We start from the raw sequence: 27,228 nt of genomic DNA, 5'->3' as shown, positions 1-27,228 counted from the left end.
TAATATATAAGAATATTGACATTTATTTACAAAATATTGCATATATTTGTCTGTAGAAACGTTATGCTGTATTTTTGCAAGCGATACGGCTATTTGAAATTGGCGCCGTATTCATTTTCTGTTTGAAAGCGTCTGCTGTACAGGTAGTTCCCTCTCTGAAACTTGTTTACAATTGTGTGTTGTTTGGGTAGCACATGTGTTTTTGGTGTAGCTGAGCATTCTTTCTTCCAAGGTTGGTTGCTCTGTGGCTATAGCGACTATCCATGTTACCTTTTTAATTGTAAGCATAGAATGATTTACGGTGTCTCCGACCCAAGAAGGCGAAGTTTGTGTTGGCGACTTTAGTCGGTGAACGTTCGTGCTCTGTGGTTCTTTTGGTGCTGCTGAGTGCCGTGTGCCCATTGGACCCATGCTCTGGCAGGCAGGAAGGCCGAAGCAGCCCGCCTCGCGAGCCGCCCGTGTAAAAGCCTGTGGCTTTGCCCCTTTTTGAAATCAGCTGCTGCTACGTCATCTCGGCTCTACGGAATCCGTAAGTAGTGTTGCGCGTTGAATGTGAGTTCGGCATGAGTTTCACGTCGGGCAGAGCGGGCATGTACAATTCACATCCGACATTCAATCGCTTCTGGCGACATTATGAAGCATCTATGGTGTGGATGCGTGCCCACTACGCAACAGTCAGTCGCATCAATGCCGAATATATGGCGACGGTGGTGGCAGCAGCGGCGGCGGGCACTGCGCACTCCTCCCAGAGGACCGATCAGCCGACCCGGCAAAAAAGTCCGAGGGGTCCATCCAACAGCAAGCGAAGGAAGTTCCACAGTCCCACGGCGAGTACTTCGCCACGAATCCTAAATGATGATAACAACGACAACGTACGAACAACCATGAATGTGTCCACGATTTGTGACGGTCACGTTCAGGCCTATGAAGTCAATCAGGGCGGGGAATATCGTACGCCGAGTGAGGAAGAGCTAGAGGCAACAGGTAACGAGGATATAAGCGATGCGATTCTCGATTTTTTCGAGACATCTCGTCGTCATAGGGAACAGCGCGATCTGGAAGAGTCTCAACGACACTATGAAAATTTGGAGAACTTAATGATCTCGACACGGCCGTCGGCAGTGAACTCAGGCGCGGATACGAGCGCGATGTTTGAAGCGTGCCAACGCGAAATGAAAGAGTTGTACGGCTCGCAAGCGGCCACAATACACGGCATGGAGATGGCGATGCAGTGCGGGTTTGAACGTTTCGCCCAAGCCGATGTCAAACTTTGGCCCAACATACCTATGAGGTTATAAGAACCGTCGATGTTATTTGGTCTCAGTAATTCGTCACTTGACTAAACCGTAGTGGAAAAACCTGAGTCAACCAATGTCAATTTATTCCCGAACGGAGTATATCGCAAGAAAATGCTTTGCCCTTTAGAGTCATGCAAGCTAATTGCTGTGAGGCTGACCAGCATCTATTGATTCTGTTCGTGTATCGTGGACAAACCGATTTTTCTTCGGTATATTATTACAAAGAACGGATTTTAATTATAGCGAAACTAAGTTTAAAACTTGGACACTCCTTACGTGCTTGCGGAACATTTACAAAATTTCACTAAAGCAGATCCACTTGTTTAATTGCACAATATATATAGGTCGTAAATATTGTTTTTGTATTACTAGTATAATAACCAAATAAATAGCAATTTAAAAAGTAAGATGTTTTGATCAGTTTTGTTTATCACAGATAAGATGTTTTTTTTATATGCGTGCCCTAATAATATAGGAAGTTTTCGGCTCTGCTGATGCTGTGCCACATAAACTGTAAACACGAATCAGGTGGAAACCGAATCGGTCCTATGAGATCGAAATTTAATGCAAAAATGAAGATTACTTGAAGATAATCGGATCCGTAAAAATATAGAAGCGTATGCGTATGCTGTGTTTCTCCTATAAGGGATATAAACATGTATCGATAAAAATGAGATAGTGTTTAGGGGATGATCTCTGTAGAAAGCTGTGACATAAGTGACTTCTAGAAATATCCGTCTACCCTATTATTATTATTATGATAAAGTAGTCGAAGTATTCTTCAGCCAACCTGATTATAACGTTCACTTAGTACAGCATAGCGACCCTATTAACCACTCTACATACGATAAAATGTCACGCAAACATACAGATAAGCTGGCAGTCGTATTTTTATTTTTTTACTTAATGTGATCCGCATGTTCAACTGCGGGGCCAGATTTTTGGGAAGGGAAGTGATTTAGATCTACAAGGGCCTTAGTTTGTCAACTGGCAATGGCCACTTGGAGTTTTGGTAGTAAAAGATGAAGTTCTTAATCATAGAGCTTATCAGAAATTCAAAGAGAACTGCTCTAAAGATTGATGAACTGTCATCAATGGAATGTTGTGACGTACAAATTTCACGTACGTCATAACTTTGCGTTAGCCTGCCACATTGCGAACGAACTAAATAGCCAGAATGGCTTCTTTACGTTAGAAGTGCAAATTCTAACCCACTTTCTTTTGGTTTGCCGGATCTACTCAACGTTCGATGAAACCTGACTGCCTGTGACTACTTCTTTTACTGTGAACCTTTCGTGCCACGCTTATGGCATTATTATAGCTATTTGCTAAAAAGTTCGAAAATAAATTTTTTTATTTGCAATAATTACATGACCACAAACGCATTGTTATGCGCTGCCGAAACTTGAAGTTCGATTGTTGTTTTGTCGAGGTTTCTGCTGTCTTAGTAGCTGAATGACTAACGAGTTGTTGACTTTGCTCTAACCTAATGTTCTACCTTTTTCATACAGACACCAGCAAATTAGCTTACCGAGACTTTCGTCTGCTTTTCTGTCAATTTTCTGTTGCAAACCCTAGCACTCTGTTTGCTTAATGTAAGCAAACAAAGTGCTAGGGTTATGTGGTTTCTATATTTATGCGACCTCATTGCGCAAGCATCACAGTAAATCAAGTTATTGCGTCACGCTATGTTAGAATCAAAATATTTTTGGAACAATTTAGTCTTTCTTTAATTTTAATCAGGGTTTTCCTTTCTGAAAAACTTAGGCCACCATTAGTCAGACCACCAAACAACAAGTGCGACCTTCTGCAGATTTGGAGAAGTGGCATTACTGGTACAACCAACTGGGGTAACAAGAATGAATTATTTACTATCAAGTCTTTTATATATATGACACCCCGTTTGGGATATGGTCTAGACAGATCGTTTGAAGCTGTTGGCGCCATTTTCTGAAGTTTGTGCGCTAAGAAGGAAGGAAGCGCTCAAGTCTAAAACGGATCACTCTAAGCAGAGAACTCTACACATTACTTTATACGTTGCGTAATAAATCAGCGGGAATTGGTGAGATTATTCCAATATATGAGCTATAATAGTGATATTGTAAGTTCATACAAATGTTATACGTTAATGGGCATCATTTTGGCAGGAGTTTAGCACTCGCGCTTTAATAATATCTAAAATATAAATTAGGTCTTAGTTTACGATGTTTTATAATGATTACTGTTACTTCAAACTACTTTGGTATATAAGGAAACAGCTACGTATTTTGAAGATATGACCAATCAGCCAGGTAGACATTAGATGTAGCTATGCCCCAAGCCAAAATATAGGTTAGTAAATACAAGTAATTATTATTAGTTTTATTCATTTGTTATATAATACATATAATGGGCTAAAAATATACTATTTACACATAGCACTGTTTAGCTGCCTGAGTTTCACTGTACAACACGGACGAAAGCAAAGCCACTCAGTTGGCGGTCGGTCTATTCTCGCTCCGTGGCATCTGGCGCTCTTCATCTTACTGTAGCTCAGAAAAAGACGAAAGAGTAAAGTAGTGGTTTGCATTTTACTCAAATTGTTTTTCACATATTAGCACAGGCCCGATTACTAAAGTTTAGATAACATTATTCCGACAACCTGGGTCTGAATGAAGGGCATCTATAATGAGCCCATATCGTGTGCTCCTATGGTTTCATCACGACCGAATAGGAGATCGTTCGTGATTTCAGATACGACGGACGCAACGAAATTTTCGAAAAATGAGTATGTTGAACCGAATCCAACTCCGGTGCGGGATTTTGACTCTCGTACAGCCTTCATCAAGCATTCAGGCAATTCCAGACCTAGTTTTTGGGTGAAGATCTCTGCGAAAATTTCAGTAATAGCTCCACCCGCGCGGCCGACGCACTGACAACTTTCTTCGGCCACAGGTATCATGCTCTGGAATTAATGCAGGCCAAATTCGATTAAAGACAACGAATATAACTATAGTGGTTGTTGTTATTCTAAACAGTTCGTCGTGACAAGATGAAAATGCTGTCTATCTACTTTGCTTCATTTTACCTGGCTTCAGTGGAAAAGTAATATTTTAGACTTTTCCGAATAACTTCTCGCTGGAAAATCCCAATAACTCTCATTGTGTCATATTGTCGCATTCGATTGGACTGCTATTTACAACGTTAATGTACCAAAGTCATGTAAAATTTAGTTGTAAAGAATTTTCTATATAGTCAAGTAAATATATATTCACTTTACGTATATCTAGCTAAAAATTAAACCCACCACAAGTTGGTTCATATCCAATGAAAGAGAACCTAACGGAGGCAGGTTCTTGAGACAGTCCTGAATTGAAGCTGAAACGGAAATCACACAAAACACATAAATATAAATAAAAGTAACCACTCGGAATCCATAACTCACCGTTTGGGTAGCTATCAAAATCGTAAATAAAATGCCGTTATAATGTGAAATTAACACGTATAAATATGGTCTTTGGATGAATAAAATGATACCGTTTATAATGGTCCTACAGGGACAGAGGAAAAACACACTTTCATTATGCAGTAGTAGCCAACCGAGTAAATAAAGGACTTATGAACTGTTATAGCAAAAACTGCTCCAGGGGAATATGCGGTGGATACACGCACAGATTCCGTATTCTGAATGACATTAGAATGCGGTACAGAACCATGATATTCAACCGATCAAAGAACCCTAAACGAGTCCCTTATTTTTTCCAAGAAGGAATAAAGATACTACCATACAGCGATCATCGCTTATTATAGCTGTATATTAAGTCGTCCAAACATATAAGCAGGGAAGAAACCAAATGAGCAAATGTTTTATAGGCGGCAAGTGTGACTAATTATATTACAGTACCGGAAAAATTCACTTATTTTGATGTTTTCCTTTCATCTCTTAGTTAGCAAGAGTACAACATACCTTTAATTCGGCAATAATGCAAACTATGGAGTCATAGAGGGATATAAATCGAAGAAGTTACTTGTCGAATGTTCCTCAACAACAACGGGGCATCATATGCGCTCTACGTGATGAACGACACAGATTGTTGAGATAATTTTATATTGGCATGAACTTATAGTAATCTACTTGATGTACCCATAAGAAGCTCCATTTGATGGATGATACAGATGAGCAACATTTGGAGGCAATGCTGACCATGTTTGCTGCTTCTTAAGGGAAACACGAAATAATCGTTTACTATGGTGTTTGTCATCTATGACCATAATGATGAAAGAAAAAGATTTACGTGGCGTATTTTGTTGCATGTAGTGATTGTTGGTTCCCATTTGAAGAATATCAAGCATCACATTGAAAACGGTGTGCGTAAAGCAACCTCCATTCTGTTTTCCGAAGACTCGCTGTAGGGAGGCTGAAGCCAAGTAGGTAAGGTTTCGAAAGTTGTTTCACGTCAGCTGGCTTCAAAGTGGAGTTTTGGAACGGAACTTGGAGCCGTCGAGGATCTGTACTATTGTGACCCTACAGTGACGTAGTGTAGTCACACGCACATCTTTCATTTCAGTTTTCAAATCGAAACCGCCTCATTTTTCGGAGTTAGACTCATTTTACCACTAATCAGACATAAAAAATAATAGCTTCCCTGTTGAACCCTAAGGAGCAAGAGCCCATCGTGTTCGGCTCTTACAATCATTTCCGAGCCGGTCGTAAACAACGAATTCGTGTAGATCAAATTCACATCCGTCGTTTTCGCAGAACAGTAGACATCTAATGCCAAGTTCAGATGGACGCCATTGCAGGTGAACATCTGAACTCAGGCGCCTTGTACAACCCATGCACCTTTTTGTCGCTGTGAAATGCGATGCCCCTGAAGTCAACCCCAAACCCCTCCTGATCATGAACCAGATGTAAAGCGACTTTATTTCTGCCAAGTAACAAAATAGTCGAACTCTTTGCTTGCCGTATAAGAGAATGGCACCGCTAATACATATCAGGTAGTTCTTAAACTGTTGATCGGGGACTGAGAAAGTACTAATTCACTTTGTGTGCTTTCGTTTGACATAAAAGGGAGAGTGATCAACGAGCTAACGGCATTTCGCTGGCTACGGTCGGGCTAACACTGGTTGAATGCGTCTCGATAAACGAAGCCAACAGAACCGCAAAAGGATTTGGGTCATCAGAAGTGCGTCGTCGAGAAGAACCAGAAGTTCAAGCGATACTCAGCCTTTTTTTCATGATTCGTTCTTTGAAGACCGACCAAATCTGCGCGACGATCTGAGCAGGAATGACCGTACAGCGCGCGAACGTCAGTAACTATTATGTAAGAGAGTTTTTGGCCCCATTTGTGGCATCCGCGATCTTCGTAACAGTTGGCTGCTAACAGTGCAGCCAGGGGAATGTTGTTTGAACCGGCTGATGCTGCTGCTGGTGGTGGTATATCTGCGCAGTGAGTGCGTAAGGCGAAAGCGAAAATCCGTTGCGCGAAGGAAAGTGTCGCGACGTTTGCCTGTCAGTACATTCGTCCGTACCAGGCATGTTTCTCTGTGACGGACGACCTTTTCTAAGATGTGCGATCAACGGTGCGAAATATCGAAAGAGACATCATGAGATTCTGACTATGATGACTCCATATATCTGTGATTGAAGCGACGGATACGACGATGATGGAATAGAAAGAGACTGAAACCGTTGAAAAGGTAGAAGAGCGAACTAATGTAGAGCGAAGTCAAGCCTTCCATGTAGATGTAGCTGCTTCCAATGACCGGTGCCTGGCTATGTGTGTATTTATTCATACGTGTGTCGCTAACGCCAGGCAGAAATTTCTCATCAAAATTTCCGCTTGTCGACTGGATTTTTTGCCAGAGAGGCACGACTGGGCCATCTACGAATGGCAAGATATCTGACGAAATTCGGTCACATCTTGTGTGAGTATAGTCTACACATTTATGCATGGCGGAGAGCGGCGCCTTGACGGTAGCACACATCTGCATATATCGGAAAGCTTCATGGAGTAAATAACTATATGGGGCTTGTGTATTTACGTTAACCAAATGTGATGTGAACTTTGTTTAGCGGACTATAGAGCATATTTGCTGCGCTACGAGTGACACATCGAACTGGCTTAATTGGCTTCCTATCCTTAAATTATGTTCAGTCTAATGATATAAGGAAGGAATGAAAACTTATACTCAGCGCTAACTAAATTTGCTGTACTTTGGACCCTTACTAGAAAATGAACTATTGACAGATCATAACTGTTGAAGGCTGGTTTTAAATGTCATTAAAGGAACATGAAAAATACACTTTCGAAGCAGGTCGTACCGAGTGTTACGTTCGAGCAATTGTTGAAATACACGGCACGAGTCAATCAATCTTTACTGTTTCGCAATGCAGTGTGGCCTAGAAGAAGCCATAGGGTACTTCACTTTGACGACAGTTGCTCGTATACTTTGCTTACTGTGAGCTTTGATTTGAGACTTGTGTGACGGATCGTCTGTTTCAGTCCATAGTAGAAGTACCACCATCGTTAGCCTGTCACTTCTCGACTCGTCAGATTGGCTCTTTGTGACTCTCTATTTTCAAGTTATATAAAAAGTTCATGATATATTATATATTTATTATCTTGCCTGCAAACTTTGTCCAGATTGTTTATTTACAGTGCAGTGTGCACAACAAATACTGTTATAGATGTAACCCGTAAAATATAAATAGTTTCAATTCTTCCAAGATTGTCACTAACAGATTTTGTACCAGTTTTGTTTGCCGATGCTCCGTCCTTTCTACGGAGACATACGAATGTTGTACCTAGACTTTATGGTCAATGACCAGTTAGGAAATGTGGGCCACTGGTCGACGTCTACAGGTAAATCACTTGAACTCGAGCGAATACATCTATGCTGTACCAGGTCTAATTGGAGTCAACTAGATCGCTGTTTATGTTACGGTTGATGAAGTGTCGTTAGTTTTTCATGTTAGCTTAATGTTTCAATGTTACGTGCTTTAAGGCGAATGGAAATCTGAATCTATCGAGTGGCTGTCTAAAATAGAGCATATAATGTGGCAACAACTTTCGAAATGTTAATGTCCAACCATAGTCGAAACAATAAATATTACAGCTCGACTATAATATGTAACTTGAACGTACTTTATCACGTTAGCGTCAAGTTAGCGTTTCTTCGACCATGATTTTTCATACAAAAAGTCCTTGAACCCGGATTTCTAACGTGGAACGGTATCGGCGCAAAGACGCATACAAATTTTAATGTTGAGCGTGCTGTTTTTAACGTGGTGTATTTTATCGCTGTAAAATAAATACGAATTATAGTGAACCCAATTGAATCCAAGAGGCTTTGTCAATTATTGGGACTGATATGAACCTTTTTTCGGCAGAATATCAAAGTGGTCATACTGTGGCAGAAGGTTTATTTGACTGGGGAACAAACATTAATATGAGTAGTAGTTACTGCTTTTATATTACTACCACCAGTAGCTTCTCTGTTTCATTTCGAGCCAAAGAACAAGTGACTTGTTCAGATTCATTATGGCGGCTTCCATCCGTCGTATTTCGATTTTAGCGGGTCAACGGACGTCAGTGCATCCATGAAAGGCCAGTGGATTATTATCATTGTTTTTTAAGGGAACTTTGTCACACACGCACCTTATATAGAGACGATCGGAAAGGTCCTCTTTTACTTAAAGATATACATGTGCAAGACCTGCTATATGTGAAAAAATATTCTTACGAATAGCATAATGCTGATGATCGAATCAAACTATAAAAAAATTGCGAATTATTGCGGTATAAAGAATAACATTGGCCCTTGCATGACGTCTATACTGGGATCACACTGAATGCCGTGTGAAGAAGGCAGATTGAATATAATAGGTTGTTTACTACTAGTGTGCATACACTTGTAAGTTAATAGGTTGTGTTCAATGCGGGGTAAGTAAATATAAGTTGGATTTGAAAAACTTGGTTGAGGACTTCGCTGTTCTTGATGTTGGAGAATCTAAAAAGGGCATATGCGCATCCACAGTATTGATAAAAAAAATGCGACAGACAAAGCAGAAACAATGTTTTAAGTACTCTCAACTTAACGCAGTTGGCATCCTAGATTCGTTTTACTGCGGCCCAGTGTAATCTAAGCACTTCTTGACTTAGGTCGCATTTAGGCTAAGACCTCGTAGTTATGAATTTAGCAAACGTTACCACAAGGATTTACTTACGTTTCAGAATAGCTGCGTTCACCGTGGTCGTCCATAGGAGAACCAGCACCAAAGCTACAATCTGCCCACCAACTGAACTCATCCTGGGTGATCTTCTAGTAAAGTATTTTTCTGCGTGCCTATGGGTCAGCTATGGTCGTTTGTGTGCGCTTCAGCAGGCAGCCAAGCTGGCACTGTAGTAGTTAAAAGAAATATCTAATAATGCATCCGTCCAAGACAAAAAACGCGTAGCTGTATCATCGTCCATTTGTGGGAAACAACAGTTCTATGACAGACTATTCTGCTCGACTCTGCATGAGATGCTATTACACACAAATACATATAGATAGTGGTCAAGCGAAGGGCATTACATGTTACTGCACATTCGCCGCTCACATGGCATCGCTTTAGCAGGCTGGAACAAGCACCGGTGTGTGCAGCTTGTCAGCTCAGAGCACGGATACTTCGGTCTGTTCTGTATCTTCTGTTCAGAGTTTTCTGCTGCTGCGTGGTGGTGAAGATATGAGAGTTTGTATTCGAACGAAACAGACAGCTTGCAGCCTCAATGTGGACGGCACCATCGCCACTGACTAAAGATCGTTGAGTGGGGAGAGAGTCCCCAAAGCAAGGAAAGGGTCCGGCGATGCTGTGAGGTGAGCAGCATGTACCGTCAGTCCGCTTGCTCGTACTCGTTGTGTATAGCGCGACAAAGTTTGGGGTTTGCTAACGGCGGCGACAAACGGTACATGCGTAGAACTAGTAGACGAACATAACGATGCGCTGCTCCTCAACCAAAACAGAAAGAAACAAGAAAAGGGTGACGAGATGATAAGGCGCACGTGGCCTTCGCGAAGCATAAGTTGATCATGAAACTAGCAACTGATATTGGCCTGAGTGGTAAAAACTGGGTCTCGAAAGCTGGCAAGGGCAAGGTGATGATCAGTTTTGATGCAAGGTAAATTGAAGCTGTTCAATGAGTGAAAGTTAGAGACTTCAGATATTCGACGGCGCGCGACTTCTGCATATCGCCGATTGTTGCTGTCTATTTCTACAAGCGATATTCTGTGGAACAGGTGCACACCACTGAATGTAGCAATATGTTTGAACAATAATCAGTTGTTATAATAAGTAGGAAACAAATATATATAATAGCATTCATTTTGTAGATAATAAATACAATATAATGAAACACTTGATTGAATGTTTTCTGTTCCTATGTGGATATGAATTGCGAGTTTGATGTACAAACGAGCTTATTATTGAGTTTTCAAGGAAATCTTTTTCTACAGTGAATGAACGTAGGATACTGAGAAAGTGAAGCTTTATCCTACACATATGAGAGGTTTCGTTGGACGTATAGGTTACGTAATGGTTATACGACTCCATATTCAAATTTCAAGTCAATTTCATATCTGTTGCAACTCTTATTTGATTTGTATTGGCCAGAACAGCATTTCCGATAAATCGACGTTAAGTGAAGCTAATATATGTAGTTGTCTTCGAGAAACTGAAATTCTACATCTGTACTGGACCGAAAGTTTTTTCATTTTCTTTTGATCTGACTATTTTTTAAACCAATATCCGACCACACAGCCCTTTAGCTAGACCGATTTTTCTAATAATCAAACCATTTATGTATATGATCGCAACACGAAGCATTTGACGGCACAACTAAATTTAAATTTATTGATTGAATTGGTTTTCCACAACGGATCATGAACTAATATGAACTGCTTTGACTCTGATCATTAGCAACTATTGTACGGTACACTAATTTCGTATACCTGGCCGTATTCTTGACCCTTTTATGTGAGTAACTTTAACCAATTGCTTGTCTCTGTCTTTTAATGTCAGATGCGATATACGCTCATTAGCCGGCAAAAACGAAGAGAAAAATCTTCAGTGAAATTTGCTTACATGCACATAGCGACAACAAGTACGAACAAATCGAAATATCAGCTCAGCAGTTATTCTTCTGTGTGGCTGGTAAAAGATAGCATTAGTCGCAGAAGTCCCTGCCATATCACCACCATTTACTAGCGGTAACTATGTGCCGTATTTGCCGAATCATTGCATATATTGCGCGTAGCGGCGCGAACATATTGCTCACAGCAGCAGCAGCAAACCCACTAAAGCTGATCATGCAACCAGCGAGATCCTGGTGTGCAGCAGAAGCAATGGTAGCAAGGGATTTCTACGGCATTCTGACATGCCTCCCGACTGGCTGCCTGTACCGATGTGCAAAAGCCGGCAGCCGGCGACAAAGTTGTTGTCACGTGCTTATCTCACTCATTTGACGGTACTCGTACAGGGCGTTGAGCCACCAAACGACCCAAACGGGATGCTAGCTGAGGAGACAATCCTTGTCAGAACGACGAACAAATCGACACATGAACAAGACCCGTTAACGCCCGAATGGAGTAGGTTCATACGCGGCGCAGAACATGGTTACGGCTATTGAAGTCGTTGCAATGCTTATATTGTGTCTGTTGTTGCCGACGATTCCATCGTGAGTCGACTTCTCGAGGCAGCGGCGACGGGGACAATAGCTCTGCCTGCCTACTGGCCCGTGCATAGATGTTTCCAGCGCGCTGAGTTAGCAGGAACGGGCGATTGCATCGTGCGCACTGTGGCTGCATGCCATAGGGGAGAAGTGGCTGCCGCTGAATGTTTTGATGTTGCCGATGCTGTTCGTAGTGCTGAGGGATCGTTTCTAACGACTTCTGCGTTCTGCTGACGCATCACTGAACCCACTTCTGCACTGCTGCTTGCTCTCATGACCTGCTGACGATGAACGGTAGACGAAACGGTGGTCAAAACAGATGGCTTTACCGCCCTACCGTTCATGATGTTGCAGTTGAAGTTATTGCTGTTGTCGTAATGGCTGACTGTGTGCCGTCGAGATGGAAGAAAGTCTTCGTTGTCGACCAGACATTCTGGAAGGTAGGAAAGGGCCGGAGGGACGAGGTAAAGAAAACAGAGAAAACAGTTTTCGAAGACGATACAGAATGAGCTGAGCGAGAAACAGAGTGGCTGAGCAGCGATCGAACAGCACGAGAAGGGAGGGTATACAGCGTCCAACGGGATCAGGCCGTTGTGACTGCGATTGCTGTTGTTGCTGCTGGCAAAGATGGCAATGATTTTCTGTTGCGTAACTGTTAGGCGTCGGCTCGCTAATACCAATAAATTCTGTAGGGGACGACAAAATAGGTTGTACCATAGACAGGCACAGCTGAAAAACCTGATCCGTAAGACGGACGACGGCTTATATTCTATCCTCATTTGTGCAGGATACAAGCAGCTACCATCAAACCACTGTTGTTGCTTATAATAGCACTAGTAGTTGTAACAGTTCTACGTGTCTAGTGAATAACCGCTAGATTCGTGGTTATCACCTGCAGATGGCTTCGAACCAGAAAACCGTTCGATAAACGAATGGAAGGACAAGCGGAGTTGGCATATATATACTGAAGCCTATCGTAGAATAGCTTTGCTTTTCGGATCTTTATGTCCACGTCATATAACCACTATGTATAGGGTTAAATGTAGGCGCTACAGCTGTAAAGATAATAAACGGGTGTGTCTTTTGTCCGTTTTTTTCGTGTCATAGTACTGCAACTATCGAAAATGAAATATGCGTTTTCGTTGTTAATCTACAAAAAAACAAACATGGAATGACCTTAGCAGGGGTGTTTAAATATCTTAAGAAAAATGGGAATTAGAAGGATATATATCTACATGTTGATCTTTTGATACTAGCTTCTAATAGTTACTGGGTTCTAGAAAGAGGTGCCTTGGTAATGGCACCTTTGATAATGACAAGCTGTGGCAGGCCAACTGATATGATGAGGTAGAGGCATTGCTTAAAGAAGGTTTTCGACGTCCCCCTATGAGCGTTTTACTGCGATTCAATGTCCACAAGCGGAAGACTGTAGGAGATGTAGGGTGGTGCTTACGTCGGCCGATTCGGTCTCGATGTTCGGGTTATCACTAGTAAGGTACAAAGTAGATGCGATACTAGAGGTTCCAACGGAATTTAATATATATGTGTTAGGCAATTAATACGTTTGAACGAGTGAGAACAAATGACCAAGTCTAGAAACCTGTTCGTCAAAAAAAAATATTAATTACAATAATTTGGAAGGACTACTATTTTTGGAGAAAATCTAAATGGAGTTGCGCACGTGAATTGAAAAAACGGAAGGTCTGGCGTGAACGACCCTACAAATATTTTTTTTTTGTAATTTATAAACTAATGGACTTTTGTGAGCACATGCAGACCCCTAGTAATACTGACCAATAAAGTATTCGAGTGTTGAAAGAAAGAGTGTTGCATCAAATATAGCATCGCATGTGACGGAACTTCCCTTCTAATATCATTTTAAATTCAATATTAAGTTATCACTTCCATCAAATTTAGCCGGATCGACATTAGTAAGATGAAATCGGTTATGAATTTTTAGTAGATTTCTGTACTGGTAGATTGAATCTGTTAAGCTTTTCGTCCAAAACATATTCTCGTTTGACTGCTTACAACATAATACTTATCGGCCGTTTTAGGGCTCGAAAGATCCTCTGGATTCTGGCGAAGTTATAGACGGACTTTATTGCTTAAGACAAGTTCAATAAGTTTAGTACTGTAAAAAATGTATTCGACGTTCGTTCCAAGCGTCCATGGACTCCTGTTCACTTGCAACGAACCGCACCCTAAAGAAGGTGCATAGCCCTGTTATAGCTCCGGGCTGAGCTAGCACTACAATAAATTTATGTGCACCCGATCATTTGGCGTCAGTTTGGCAAAAGGAGATCATATTGTAGTGCCCAACGAAACGGAAGTCGGCCCAGAAAAAAAATCGACGACTTAGATCTTGAACGAAGTGAAAGTGCCATGAGAATGATAAATGCAAATACTTGAAGCGAACATTTCCTGGAATTCGGTAAGCAATAAACAAATGCAACAGGTAGGTTCATGGGCATGAATTCCGTTTCACAGAACAGCAGCGTTCTAATTTTCTAAACATTTATCAGATCTATTTTTCCATTGAGTACTAGATGAGGTATTCAGTGTAACCGGTACAAAGGCGTTAAATGATAAAATTTACTAGGAGAGCCCAGCTAGCTTAACTAACGCATCAATTTCGTTCGATTCACAAACTTCCCGCACAATAATTTTCACAGTCTACAGGTCTATTACTACACATTTATAGTATGCTTTTGTGATAAGTTTTTGGTGATGAAAAATTCACACATATTACCGTTCTCAGTTCGTTGCTTAATCTAGCAATTAATAATTAGAAGTAGTTTTTGTAATATACTCGCAAGACAAAATTTTATACCATTACGCAGTTCATGACATCCTTTTTAATGTAACATAACGTGACGTACTTTTTTTTTTTAATTTAAACTCCCACTAATTTAATGACAAGTATGTTGCAGAATCGGAATCATGAGTTCAACAATTTTAATCATAATAAACTTAGATCTGGGGCAGGATTTAAAAACGTATCGAAGAACCAATATGTAGAAAGCTGCTGATAGGGGCACCCAATGGCTAACTTATTTGTTTATGATAGACACGGATGCTTATGCCCATGGACGATCGAGTTTTGAACAATAAGCTCATTCTTGAGGCACAATTGTGGCTTGTGGTGTTAGATCGTCCTGAGCAACCGTTGAGGCGATTAATGATGGACGACAAGAGCAGTGATTAAGACACATAGTAAACGGAAAAAACGTGTCCTTAGCGTTATGTTCGAAAAAAAACCGGGTGCAATAGTAGCCCAAAGGCAAAATATGGTATCAAGAATCCGAGAGATACCCGCAACTTGGGAGTCTTTTATTAAGAGACTTGCCTGTATCTCATTGGCTAGAAGAAGTAACGGGGCGCATCATACAAAAGGCAGCGATAATTGTAGAATGTTGTACTCATTGTAGTTAGAGGTAGAACAGTTTTCTCGGCTTGGATCGAATGAACAATCGAAATGCTTGCGTCACGCCCATCGTTATTTCATTACATTATGTTTGTTTCTGAATTAATGTATGGTCATTCTATGATGGTATGTTGTTTTGTGAACTAACGGACGTAGAGTAACGCGTGTCGACCAGCAATAATTGAAAGCATGGTTACTAAGAAGGAGCACGTCGGCTGGAGCTGACAAAGTAATAGTTCATATACGGATCCGTTACTGTTGAATGTCATATGCAAATTTTCATTTTTCTGTAGTGTTTTAGTACTACGAATATGCCGATACGTATTTTTATATATAACAATAAGAATTACGTGATATTCCAATACAGTAATGACAGTATAGTAACCAACCAAGTCGTTCCTGTCGTGCTAGCAAACGGCATCGCCTTGAATACAAACAAGTACCGAGGATAAGGCTAGTGAATATTTTCTTGGATCAGTTTTGATTATATGGACACGAATGCGATTAAGTTACCCTTACTCTGAACTTTGTAAGTTTTAGAATTATGAGTGTTGTTACTGTAGATGTAATTTATGATGAGATATTTCACAATTTTCTATTTAATTTTAGGCAAGATGGTCAAAGGCGCATGCCTCCAACTAGGAGAACTTCAAGACTACCCAGAATACATGCAGGTTTGTATTTGTTTTAAGTTTGCTATGAATTAAGAAAGCCAAACCGGCGTTTGCCGTTGTTAGCTAATGTGTGTGTGTGTATGAGCGCATTTTATGTCATCTTGTCTAGCATTCACCGTCAACGTATTGTATGTAGGTGGGAGGCTATTTTATTCGTTTTTAACGCTATTTTCCTTCGATCTCTTCACAAGAGATTCGTCTATCCATAATACAAATCGCCTTCTTAGTCAGTAGCATATAGAATTCACAGTTTGTCCTTCTGAGAGTTTCTGTTTGAAATCGTACGTGGCCTTTGTACAATAGACGCAGTACTTGACTTCTTTTAATGTCGCCTACGGAAAACAGCTGTATGTACGAGAACGTATTTTGTTCTGATGGATTCGTAGCTATTTGTTTACTTGATTTTCTAACTTGTAATCGTTTTTTCGATTTCAAACTTTTTACCTGAGGACTTTGGTGTGGGGGCTGAATGCAGATGCTTTCTATAACCTCATTGATGTTGCTTCACATTGTTAGTTACTTTTCATGTTCGACTTCAGGGCTTACATTTCCACCACATCGAGTTGAGAAGTTTAATAGACACTACGTCTTTTGCGTCTCCACATGTCTTGTTAGTGTGTCCTCTGTGTACGATAGATATCTCGCGAGACGATAACCGGCGAATAGATTTTTAGTAAATATTACATTCCATGATGCCAGTTAGATCGGAATGTTCGTCGCGAAACGTCTGCCTTTCCGATCCGCAATAATGGCTCATTCTCGAATGATCTGATGGCCCGTTAGATATTTTATCGCACTTCTGTATCTTAATTTGATTGATACAGCTCCATCAGGACAAGGAAGGCCAGCAGACATTTAGGTCTTTGTAGACTAATGCATTGTCTACATAGCTGATCTATTGGGTTCTACGTTAAAAGCGATTTTCGGAGGGAAGCTGACGTGTACTTAGTTTACTATTTACTGACGTTTATTTGGGTTTACGGACTGATTACATCGGCTTATTATATCTCAAAATGTTAAGCTAGCGCGTAAATATCGCCCCTTTTTATCTATTGCTTGTTGCACCTAATTTTTTTGTTTCCTGATAGTGAATTGTTGTATACCGATTGAAAGCTCTTTTTTGCCCTGAAAGGTTCAAGCGAAAAATGGATTACTAAATTCTATAATGGCATTTTCAACCTAACGAACGCACTTCATTGGACTTCCCGAGCTCGTCAAGAATCGGCGTCAATTACTTTTGAAGCAGGATCAACAATAGATAAGTTTATATCTTATAGCTAGAGAATTTTCACCGTATAGTAAGAAATACATGGCCTGGCTTGTTGCAATAGCTTTTTGGCATTGAAAGACATCAGAAATAAAGCCGGCGTCGAAAATTCCAATGTGTTACTTGCATTTATCTTTGAAATCTGTAGTAAAAGCATTTTGAAATATGAAGTAATTCCGTGATCCGGATCAAATAATTAAGATAATAACATTTTTGAGAACAAGGTTTTTTTTTTTGGTTTGAGCTCTTCTTTTTATATATTGACGTACGTTGCCACTCGCTAAACTCATTTCGTAGATTTCGTTTGAAACGCCTGAATTTTTACCTTGAAATTGTGGCAAGTTGAGTTAAAAAACAAGCAACAATAGCTAATGTTCGCTTCTTCTGTTTCTGTTCTGTCTTGACAATAGATTTGCTGCGATACGTTAAATGCTGAATGGAAACGCAGTGACACTGCCCGAATTTACAGCCTCCAGAAATCCAGTTCGTCGCTACCCGTTTCCCTTGTAATGTTCGATTCGTTGTCGCGTGAATTTCTTGGCCACGCTCGACTTTGTCGAATTCTCGAACGGCAGGACGCGTGTTTTATCGAGAGTGTGATCATTGTAGCTGATCGTCGAGGTGAAGGGTTGGGTCGAGAGTTGATGCTCCTCGTTGAGGCGTATGCGCGGGATCGAGGCTTTCAAACAGCTTATTTAACGTCCATGAACAAGCAAGCATTCTATACTCGGCTAGGATACACGTTCTGTGAGGCAGTAACAGCGTCAAGCGGATGCCATGTCAGCCTCGGGGGTGTTGTCCGGCCGCGGGTGATTCCCGCCCCTTCAACAGTGGTGCCGCCAAAGAATTCTCGGCAGCTTGATTCAGGAAATTCTCCACCTCCACCTCCACTACCACCAGTTGTGCAACAGACTAAACGGCTTGACCGAGACTGGATGATGAAGACGATAATGACATGATCCGAGATTTTAGATGTAAATGGTTGCATTTATATATTTCAAGGCAAAGAGGGACAGTGATATATTTACGGTTGTCTGTACACCTCTACTTCTGACTATATCCGCGTATATCAGAGTTACTACTATCATTTGTAATAACGCAATAATTTGTAAAACTGTCATTTATAATTGTCAATGATAAAGCTGTGTGTGCAGCAGTTGTTGTTGGGAAAAATCTATACAGACAAACGAGCTGAGGATGATCTGTCTTGAAACGAGGAATCAGCCTAGTTTAGTAACGTGAAGATGGACAAAACAGGATATAATCACTAATGCCCTGAAAGGACTTATTGGACAACGAGACAGAACCGATGAAGCTTTAGTTGATTCAGATGGCAGATGATACAATCGACGCGATATCTTGGGGCACTGTGTTCTAGGATGCCAATGTGTAAATATATTAGTCACCTGTTGACGATTCCGTGATCAAATGTAGAGCAAAAATACTTAGCAGTGCTATTGTGTTACCTTATTCTATTAGTTGGGCTATTTGTGTTCATTAATTTCGTTTCCGGCAATTTGTTATTTGCGTCTGCTTGTTTTATTTCGTCTATTTATCAAACATATATCTTGAAAATAATAACTGTTTGTCTGTGTGCAAACCTATCATCTTTCGTCTAATATCACCTATGTAACTGTAGTCTCGAAAAAAAAACCCGCAAGTCTTAGGAAACATATGCCCGTCGGCAGGTCTGTGTAACTATATACGACCCACGTGTTTGGGTCAAGTAACAAATAGGTAACTAGTTGATTTGAAGAATTGTAGGTTTTCGAAACTGTTTTTGCTCAACTATGATTGACCTGTGAAGTCTTTTACGACAATACGCAGGGTTGGTGCCAAAGATTTCACTAAAAAAGCTATGATCTTAATTACTATTGAATTTACTGGCTATTGATAACGGTCTCCAAACTGTTATATAATATAATAAATATGAAACCTACGGTTGACGTATCGAAGACCTCAACAAAAATATGTCCAAACAAAACGCGGCGCGTTTATTTCAAAAGACTTTATTGCAGACAACGCTAAACAATTGGTATTGGCGCATGTTTGTGACTGTATATGTAGTTTAGAGGTAACTAATTCAATAAATAATGTCTATATATTTACGACAGTAAATAAACATGTCGTGCTTCTTCAATGTCTTATTCGTAGATATGTCCAAGCATTGATTCTCTCCATCTGACACCTTCACGATTTACATGCATCTTTATTTTGAAGCTCCTGTCTAGAACTTGGATGATTAAATCTGTACCCCCGCAAACGCTTTTTTTCGTTCGATTCGAACCGGGCTATTAAAACATTTTTTTCATGCTAAGGAAGCATGAAGTTGCACCTAGCAATGATACCAGACGCGAAACTCGAGGCTGTGGAAACAATGCGGAGAAATTTATAAAATACAAATCAATGCTAATATAAGCTTTTTAATAACAACAATGATCAATATTTATTACTAATTTCTTTTTTGGCAGGCATAGAGTGACGGATATATGCTATTATAAACGGGGCTAATAGGTCCAACTAGTGGGTGTAGGAAAGATTAAAGAATGAACTACGTGAATCAGCTCCCAAGTAACTTCTAGCTTTCCATGCTTTTATCTTACTGAGCTATACATACTGCGGACGTCAGCAATGCAAATAACAGTCAATTCAGTTGCCTCATGAGTATTTTACCGCATCAGGTTAAATACAAGAATTTAACGAAATGTTCAGACTGTGATGACTGGAGCTAACTAGTCGTATAAAAGATGCCCTGTCAAAGTTCAAATACAATTTCAGAAGCTGTTTATGAATGATAGCGGATATACGTTCAATTAATGTTCTTAGTAGCAGACAAAAACTAGCTTTTCTAGCGCAAAATCACAAATTCATCATGGCAAATGTCTTCGAGCCGGAAGAATTTCTGCTAAAGTCTAAACTTCCTCCATCGATGAGAACAACGGTCCGCGATGTTTAAGGTTTTCATGAGGTTTTCAAAAACTCTAACGAACACTTATAGGCAGAAGATGCACAACAAAAAAATAACTCATAGAAGCTAAAAACTTATCAATGGCGCAAGAATGCATATCTAGTGGTACTCGTATCTTGGTCCCGAACTTGGAATTTACTTTATAGATACGCGCATATTCCTGAGAAAATAAAATTCACTTTTTATGTAATAAAAGTCGCTAAGGGTGGCGCTCTGCTATTAGCCTTGTTTGTGACTTCAATTTTCTTTAATTATTAGCTTCAAGTTTTATTGAATTTTCTTCGGTTAAACATAAGTTATACAATAAAGACATCAAAGTCGGTAATGGCGGATTTGTCTTCGAACGATCTAAAAAACTGTTTTCCGCAGTGCGTATTTTTTTTAAAAGCTTGCTGACAAAATCGGCCTTTCTGTTAAGTCATAGACTAGTCAACATTTCCTTGGTGATATTTTTGTGTGATACTCCTGATACTTTTTTGAAAGGTGCTTGTCATACCTTCATCTATACCAAGTTCAGTGCAACACTGAAGCACACGAAACTGCTTATGTGTTCCGAATGTTTATTAGTTCAGTAAAGTGTATCACACTTCGTTAAATTTATAATACGCCTCAATTTTATCGCCTGTTCTCCTTCTCTCAGAAACGTAATTATGCCTAGAGCTCTGTAGTCAAATTATTCTTAAATAACCTTGACGATCTCTTGAATTGCTAAATCTCATTCCAACAAGGTTCACCGATCGCTGTCTTTCCTAGGTCATATACTAACATTCGTTCTGATATTATGTATCATAATCGTATAATAATAAGCCAGGCAAATATATTTTTGAAACGCTCTGTGAAGTGCTTGGGGTTTACGGGGGCATTGCATCTATACTTCTCGCATTTTTTTCCAATCACAGATAGGCTACTTCTGCGCTTGGAGTAGTAGAAGATAACTTCATCTACAACTGTGCTTGACCTTCGTCTGTTTTGATATGCCTCTATATAGGGCGCTGCTTCTGAGTTAAATATTCGATGTATATTCAAGGGCAAATTATTTTTTCATCCAAGTACCGTATGATTAAGTTGTTCCGCCGCCACGATTTCAGCACGGTCTGCCCTTTTTGACCTTAACTTTCCCTGCACACGCTTGCATTGATCTAATAATACATTTAACACCTGAAACTTGCGGATATGCCCTTGATCTTGTTTCAGACGTTTAGAGACCATCATCTGCTTCTTCCAACTACGTAACTGAATCTGTGCATCTGAGAACGTGGTCGCTGATTGCAAACGCTCCAATGAGCCTGCAAGTTAATTTAATTATCATCCTAGCTGCGTTCGTTGCTAGCACTTCTACAAGTAGTAGACCTACTGGACCAATATAGGTCAAGATGGCGATATCTTTTAATCGCCTAAAATTCAATAACTTAGCTAAGTTAAGGTGTCAGTTTCAGTTACCATCTGTGTATCGAGATCGTCTGTAAATATTATATATTGACAGTTGCGTTGGTTTCGTCATGAGTTCTACCACCTTCTGTGTTGTCAGTGATAACACATACATCGAAATAAATATTAACACAGTCTCGTTTAATCACAACAGAATCGTACAGAGAGCTCAGCAGTATACGCTAGAAGGCAGCGATAGCTTACCATTACGCAAAATCCTCTGGGCAATGCACTCACGGTCCTCTACTAACCTGCCTGTTTAACTGATCGCGGTTTAAATGTTTTTATGTTATAAACAGAGGCCATAAGGAAAAAGAATATTCAATAATTTACTCGGGTATATGGATTGATCTATCTATTTAGGGAAACCAATAGGTTCTTATGACTAGTAGATCACTATTTGCCCAGACGGTCTTCTGCACTTAAGGCATAGAAGAAGTAGGACCAGCAAAACGCCTAAATCTGTTCGAACGACCGATGGTATAATGACAGTACCTCAGCTAGGCCTACATAAATGAATATTTCATGGTGAGTCAGTAATAAGATTGAGCATACCGTGCACAGTTGACACTGCTCTTTTATTTATGATATTTTATTTCTTCTACAGTACCTCACGGCGATTATGGATTACTTTAGCATTAGCAACAAGGGTACTTGCTTAGACAAATAACGGTGCTTCTGGATTTTTATACAAATGATTTGTATACCTGTCTGAATGGATATATTTAAAATGTATGTATTCCTTGTTGCGCTGTGCCAAGATCTGTTACCCTCAGCTATTATGCAACCGCTGCCAGAACTACATTCTTCAAGTATGGCCGTGTCTAATAATCAAGCTGGGCCAGTTTCCTGTTTGCCCCAAGTGCTGTGACGGCCAACACTGTGTTTAATAAGTATACGGGGTCCGAGGTCATTGAGCTTATGGATCGCTTATAGACGCCTAATAATCTGAGTTTGGCCGGAATTATTCTCTCAGCTCTAGATTGTTGAAGAAAGTTTATTAGTGTAGAAAAGGCATAGAACTATTATTCAGCCGGGGATGATCTTTGTGTCTGCGCGTCGCTCCCGGTGAAAATAGGAAGTGAAACAATATTAGCATAACCTCATACTCAACTTAGGATTTGAAGCACTGCCCAAATATTATCAGTGCGGCAAAAACTGGCCACCAAAAAATAGCTAGTTTTCCTGTATTGGGCTGTTTCAATGAATGTACCATAAGAAAACAAAAACGTTCAGGTATTGTTCGTGTCGCTTACTTTACCCTATATTCTTATTTCCTGCCCCGGATAGCACCTACCGCGTGACCACCGCAACAAAGCGATATTTTTGAGACGCGTTTCATATTAGCATTAAAAGAAAAAGTAAATAATGTTCAATACTAGGTTGCGATACATGTGTTTAAGAGTAGATCAATTCATTTGAGACATGTAAAATTACTACGCCCATGGCTTGTTTTAAGCCTGTACAAGAAAGACGTTTAATGTTACAGGACCAAACTGAAAGGGGATTGATTGTTTAAAAGATGAGATCGATTGGGCCGTATGGTATATGTGCCTAATAGGCATGAGTACAAGCATCCCGTTACATTTGCATATGTAGTCTGTTTTTGTTAGCCTAGAAGTGATTAGAGACGGGTCGACTGGCTCTCTCAATTAAACGGTATTAAACTAAATTTACTGTTAAATACCTCGATACATTGTGTTACTAGTCTCTTAACTAACAGACGTATAGTAAGAAACATTTGTTGGCTAATAATAGCTAAAAATAAATGAAAATGCGCATCGGTTTTAGGTTTAAAAAAAAACTGTTCGCATCTGTAGATCATGACCGAAACGGTTCGGTTTTTTAACGGTGCAAATGTTGACTTTCAGTATTTTCGCTTGACGAATATGGCTATACATATTATCGTAGCAATCATATCATACCAATATACAATAGACATAAAGTTATTGTAAAGTAATGGCCACATGGTAATAACTAAAGTTCTTTCTACCTTAAGAGAGTAACTACTGAGAATTAAGTACGTGGGTTATTCAGACGCCGATGAGATTATGTTTAGTGGTAAGCTTATTGTCTAGGATTTAAAATTTTCATTATTATTAGTAAAGGTGTCATTCTTTCTACGATATCTCATATCTGGCTATTTGATTCTAGATAAGATGGTCAAACGCGTATGCTTTCAGTTTCCTTTGGACTACCCAGGGTATATTTCTGCTATGCTTTTTGACTATTGCTTCTATATTTTTAGATCAATTGCGTGAGAATTAAACAAATTAAATTGATTTTTATCATAATTGTCTTTAACTCATCTGAGTACGGCTTGTATGGCGGTCCGGTTGACAGTCAATGTTGACGTACAGTTTCTAAGTCAATAGTACCTCTCTTCATTTTTAGTAATTCAATAAATTTTTTTAATGCGTCTCTGCCTAATTTGAAGTATTCTTTTGAACCTTTGCGCTAGAAAATAGGATGATCTACTGCTTTCAGGGAAAATGCATTCGACGATTTTGCGATAAGCGCGGTAGACTTGATCGCTCTACGACGACAGACAACTTTTATATTTATTGGATCGTGATTTGTCGTGATAGGCGCATGCACAATTTAGATTAGTAGGCATTAGGCCCTTTTTCATCTGCTGATTCCGTGCACGAAACTTAAGACAAAGTTAAAATACAAAATTTGCCTTAAGTTAAGGCCAAATAAAGAAAGCTTGTTCTAGAGTTATTGTTGACCTGTTTTATCCGTAATCCTTTTAAAAACTCAGATGCTACTTCTTCTATCATATTAGGGCTTTCAGCAGAAAGGGCGATCTGTGTTGATATCAGATCAATCAAGATGGGCCCTACGTACCGTTAAGCTTCTCAATCTATAAAAATACACTTTGCATGCATCTGCATACTTTTCATGCATAACTGTTAGTATGGATTCGCTGAATGCCCTAAAGCTCAGTTGAATGTCGTATATGCGTATTGGCTTTATTAAGGCACTAACTTCGTTCGAAACATTGCCTATTTGTTGTTTTTTTTTGGAAAACTCAGGTACACAATTATTGCTTGCCAAAAGCCTGATTTTTCAAAATGTGTTTTTTCGGTAAATAACTCTAGCATCGCCAAGCTGCACGATACGGATTCTGCAATAGTTTTTTTTTTGCATTCTACACATGTTGTCCGTAGTACTAACATCAAAGCTTTGTATAAGGGTTGATTAGAAGCGATCTCTTAAGATCAAATCCGGTACTAACAAACACATGTTCTTTGATAAGAAATGATTCCCTACTTCAGCAGGGCTCCTGGAAACAATTACCGTTTTAACGAAAGGGTAACTGCTGCAACTTAGAGTCAAAGTTAAAGAGAGAAATATTGAAGAATGTGCAACATTCCGTAATTTAGTGATTATAAGCGAGGGAAGAGTTCAGTTTTTTAAACGGCTAAACTCTCCAGGTACTGAAATTTGCTGATAGGAAAACGAATACACACCAAGTGTCTTTGATCATGATGAATACGAGTGCTTTCATGAGCGATTATCTTTGACCGTTTATTGGTGTTCTGATTGCCATCTTTTTATGTCCGCAGCCCTCATGGCTATATGGGCACTAACAGTTTTCACCTCTTATTAACTTTTCTATAATCCTGCCCAGAACAAACATAGTTTTAAAGAACAGTTTAAAGAAGCCATATTGCTAATGGTGGTAGTAAGTTCTGCAACGACTCTCTTCGGTATTCGACACGTGCAAGCCTGTAGTGCACAAGTGTCTCGCAGTGGCTTGACGAGTGACCCCTTTATTTGTTGCTACAAACAAAGGACAACGGATAGTCAAAACCAGTCACGTCCAGGTTCTTCATCACTTTCATTTCGTTCTATATTTTTCCTCGAACCAGGGGGCGCCGGAGAATATCTAGTGTTTAACATTTATCCAGTAACAAAATTAGAAACAAAGGAACAGTTTTGCGGTGTAGACCCGTTTAAATTAAAATTCACGGATGGAGTATTTCACATAAACGCAAAATGACAAGGATTAGCATTAAATGTTGCAATTATCAGTTGATCGTAAACTTTTTTTTTATTGTAGTCGGCTTATATCGGGTTTTGAAAAGATCGTGGTTGTTTTCTTAGCTAGGTGGCTCTAAAATATCATATATTAGTTAAAATAGGTTGGGTCGGGTCGGCATTGGTGCCATTTAAAAGCTAAGATTTGGCAGCGCTGGATGAGCTAAAATTGTTGAAATACCTTTCTTTCAGATCTAAGACAAAGCGCCTCGAATATGAATTTTGTGAAAAATATGTGAAAATTCGCTTTATTTTGCAATTTTATAACGATAAAGCTATAGATGCTGCCCGGACCCATCAAATGACTATGACCAAGATGCGTTATCGGAAGAAACTTCCCAGAGGTAACTCTCTTGCTTTCGTCCTAAAAATTTCGACATCAAGGTCCTTCTGGTAGTGGTCAACCAATTAGGAGGAAAATTGATAAAATGAAAGCGAAAGTTGAACAAGTCTGAGACACGAAGAGCCATTATGTTGCCACAGAATCAAACATTCACCATCAAATAGCCTAAGTCATTCGACAAAAAAGCTGACTAGAAAAAAAGGCCCAATGTTTAGGTGCCACACGAATTACCGCAACAGAGTTTACTCGATCATATTTTCATCGACCAAATTTTATCGAAACGCAACGAAGTCGATTCATTTCTAGGATGATTGGCCGCAAGTATAGTGATCATGCCCATAAGCGGCATGAATTTTCTTTTAAATCATTTGTATTTATATAATGATGACATCGTCAAACATGTTCAGTTTTTTACAGAAATTTAATTTAACTTGTAAACGCTCTGTCTTAAGTCTGCCTAAAGGCATGCCAACAATTTTAGTGATACTGGCAACGCTTAACTTTCAAATGATCCAACGCGACCCAACCCATTTTACCTGAGATATGATACTTTTGAGTCCTCTAGCTGGAAAAAGGGTTAACACTTTCTTGACAACTCAATATTTCTAAAGCAATTAAAAAACAAGAAACAAAAACTCTTAGAGGTGTATGTTCATATGGGTAATGCCTCGGCGTACAAAGGGTACATACTTGGAAAGTACGCAAAATTCCAACTCTCCTTAACAATGGTCTTCGGTGCTTCTTTTTAATAGTGATGACAGTAACCCTATATGGTAGGTATTTATTGTAGTTTATTTTAGGTAAAATGGTTGAAAGCGAATATCTTCGGCCGGAGGAAGTTCAGGACTACCTAGAACATATGCTACAATCTATATCGAATTTATTATTTTTATTCTGTAAATGTAAATAACATCCGAGTAGAGGATTGCATAGTTCTTGATTGTTACTTTCTTATTGTTGATATCTGAAATCCGCGTACTTTTGTACTGGGGTCCATTATAAATAAAACTATCATATTTTGATCCCTTTCTCTTACCCTAAATTTAGCTTTTTCGTTTTTCAAAGAAATTCATATACGATTGCTT

General features: G+C 39.6%; 3 protein-coding genes across 5 annotated transcripts; 2 read left to right on the top strand and 1 right to left on the bottom strand.

Moving 5' to 3' along the window:
* The first annotated feature begins 130 nt into the window (after positions 1–130).
* Positions 131–19,479, top strand: Naa80 (N-alpha-acetyltransferase 80). Of its 3 annotated transcripts, none has more exons than XM_022845244.2 (3): positions 131–529; positions 16,026–16,090; positions 17,768–19,479. In XM_022845244.2, the coding sequence occupies exons 2-3, from the start codon at positions 16,031–16,033 to the stop codon at positions 18,314–18,316; spliced, it is 609 nt and encodes a 202-aa protein (XP_022700979.1). In that variant the 5' UTR covers positions 131–529; positions 16,026–16,030; the 3' UTR covers positions 18,317–19,479. The 3 variants fall into 3 exon arrangements, with proteins under 3 accessions (XP_022700979.1, XP_022700980.1, XP_022700981.1); XM_022845245.2 differs by having other exon boundaries at positions 147–232; XM_022845246.2 differs by lacking the exon at positions 131–529 and adding an exon at positions 14,162–14,423.
* Positions 528–1,705, top strand: LOC111267174 (gem-associated protein 8). Its single transcript, XM_022845243.2, has one exon. It carries the CDS (start codon positions 564–566, stop codon positions 1,296–1,298), a length of 735 nt encoding a protein of 244 aa, XP_022700978.1. The 5' UTR covers positions 528–563; the 3' UTR covers positions 1,299–1,705.
* On the bottom strand, positions 3,639–10,650 carry LOC111267177 (uncharacterized). Its single transcript, XM_022845247.2, has 3 exons — positions 9,508–10,650; positions 4,585–4,655; positions 3,639–4,242 (listed from the first exon to the last, which is right to left on the bottom strand). The coding sequence occupies exons 1-3, from the start codon at positions 9,587–9,589 to the stop codon at positions 3,961–3,963; spliced, it is 435 nt and encodes a 144-aa protein (XP_022700982.1). The 5' UTR covers positions 9,590–10,650; the 3' UTR covers positions 3,639–3,960.
* Positions 19,480–27,228: the final 7,749 nt, after the last annotated feature.

The sequence above is a fragment of the Varroa jacobsoni genome, unplaced genomic scaffold (assembly GCF_002532875.2).
Source record: "Varroa jacobsoni isolate VJ856 unplaced genomic scaffold, vjacob_1.0 scaffold_1154, whole genome shotgun sequence".
Lineage (NCBI taxonomy): Eukaryota > Metazoa > Arthropoda > Arachnida > Mesostigmata > Varroidae > Varroa > Varroa jacobsoni.
This window is presented reverse-complemented; position numbering and strand designations above follow the sequence as displayed.

What these genes read in the sequence shown, in the direction of transcription:
- LOC111267174 (XM_022845243.2), top strand. Translation starts at nt 564, where the DNA reads ATGAGTTTCACGTCGGGCAGAGCGGGCATGTACAATTCACATCCGACA.
- LOC111267177 (XM_022845247.2), bottom strand. Translation starts at nt 9,589, where the DNA reads ATGAGTTCAGTTGGTGGGCAGATTGTAGCTTTGGTGCTGGTTCTCCTA. An exon ending in GAACGCAGCTATTCTGAAAC is followed by an intron (nt 4,656 to 9,507) that starts GTAAGTAAATCC and finishes TTTCCGTTTCAG; the next exon opens with CTTCAATTCAGGACTGTCTC. An exon ending in TGGATATGAACCAACTTGTG is followed by an intron (nt 4,243 to 4,584) that starts GTGGGTTTAATT and finishes CATTAATTCCAG; the next exon opens with AGCATGATACCTGTGGCCGA.
- Naa80 (XM_022845244.2), top strand. Translation starts at nt 16,031, where the DNA reads ATGGTCAAAGGCGCATGCCTCCAACTAGGAGAACTTCAAGACTACCCA. An exon ending in ACTACCCAGAATACATGCAG is followed by an intron (nt 16,091 to 17,767) that starts GTTTGTATTTGT and finishes TCTTGACAATAG; the next exon opens with ATTTGCTGCGATACGTTAAA.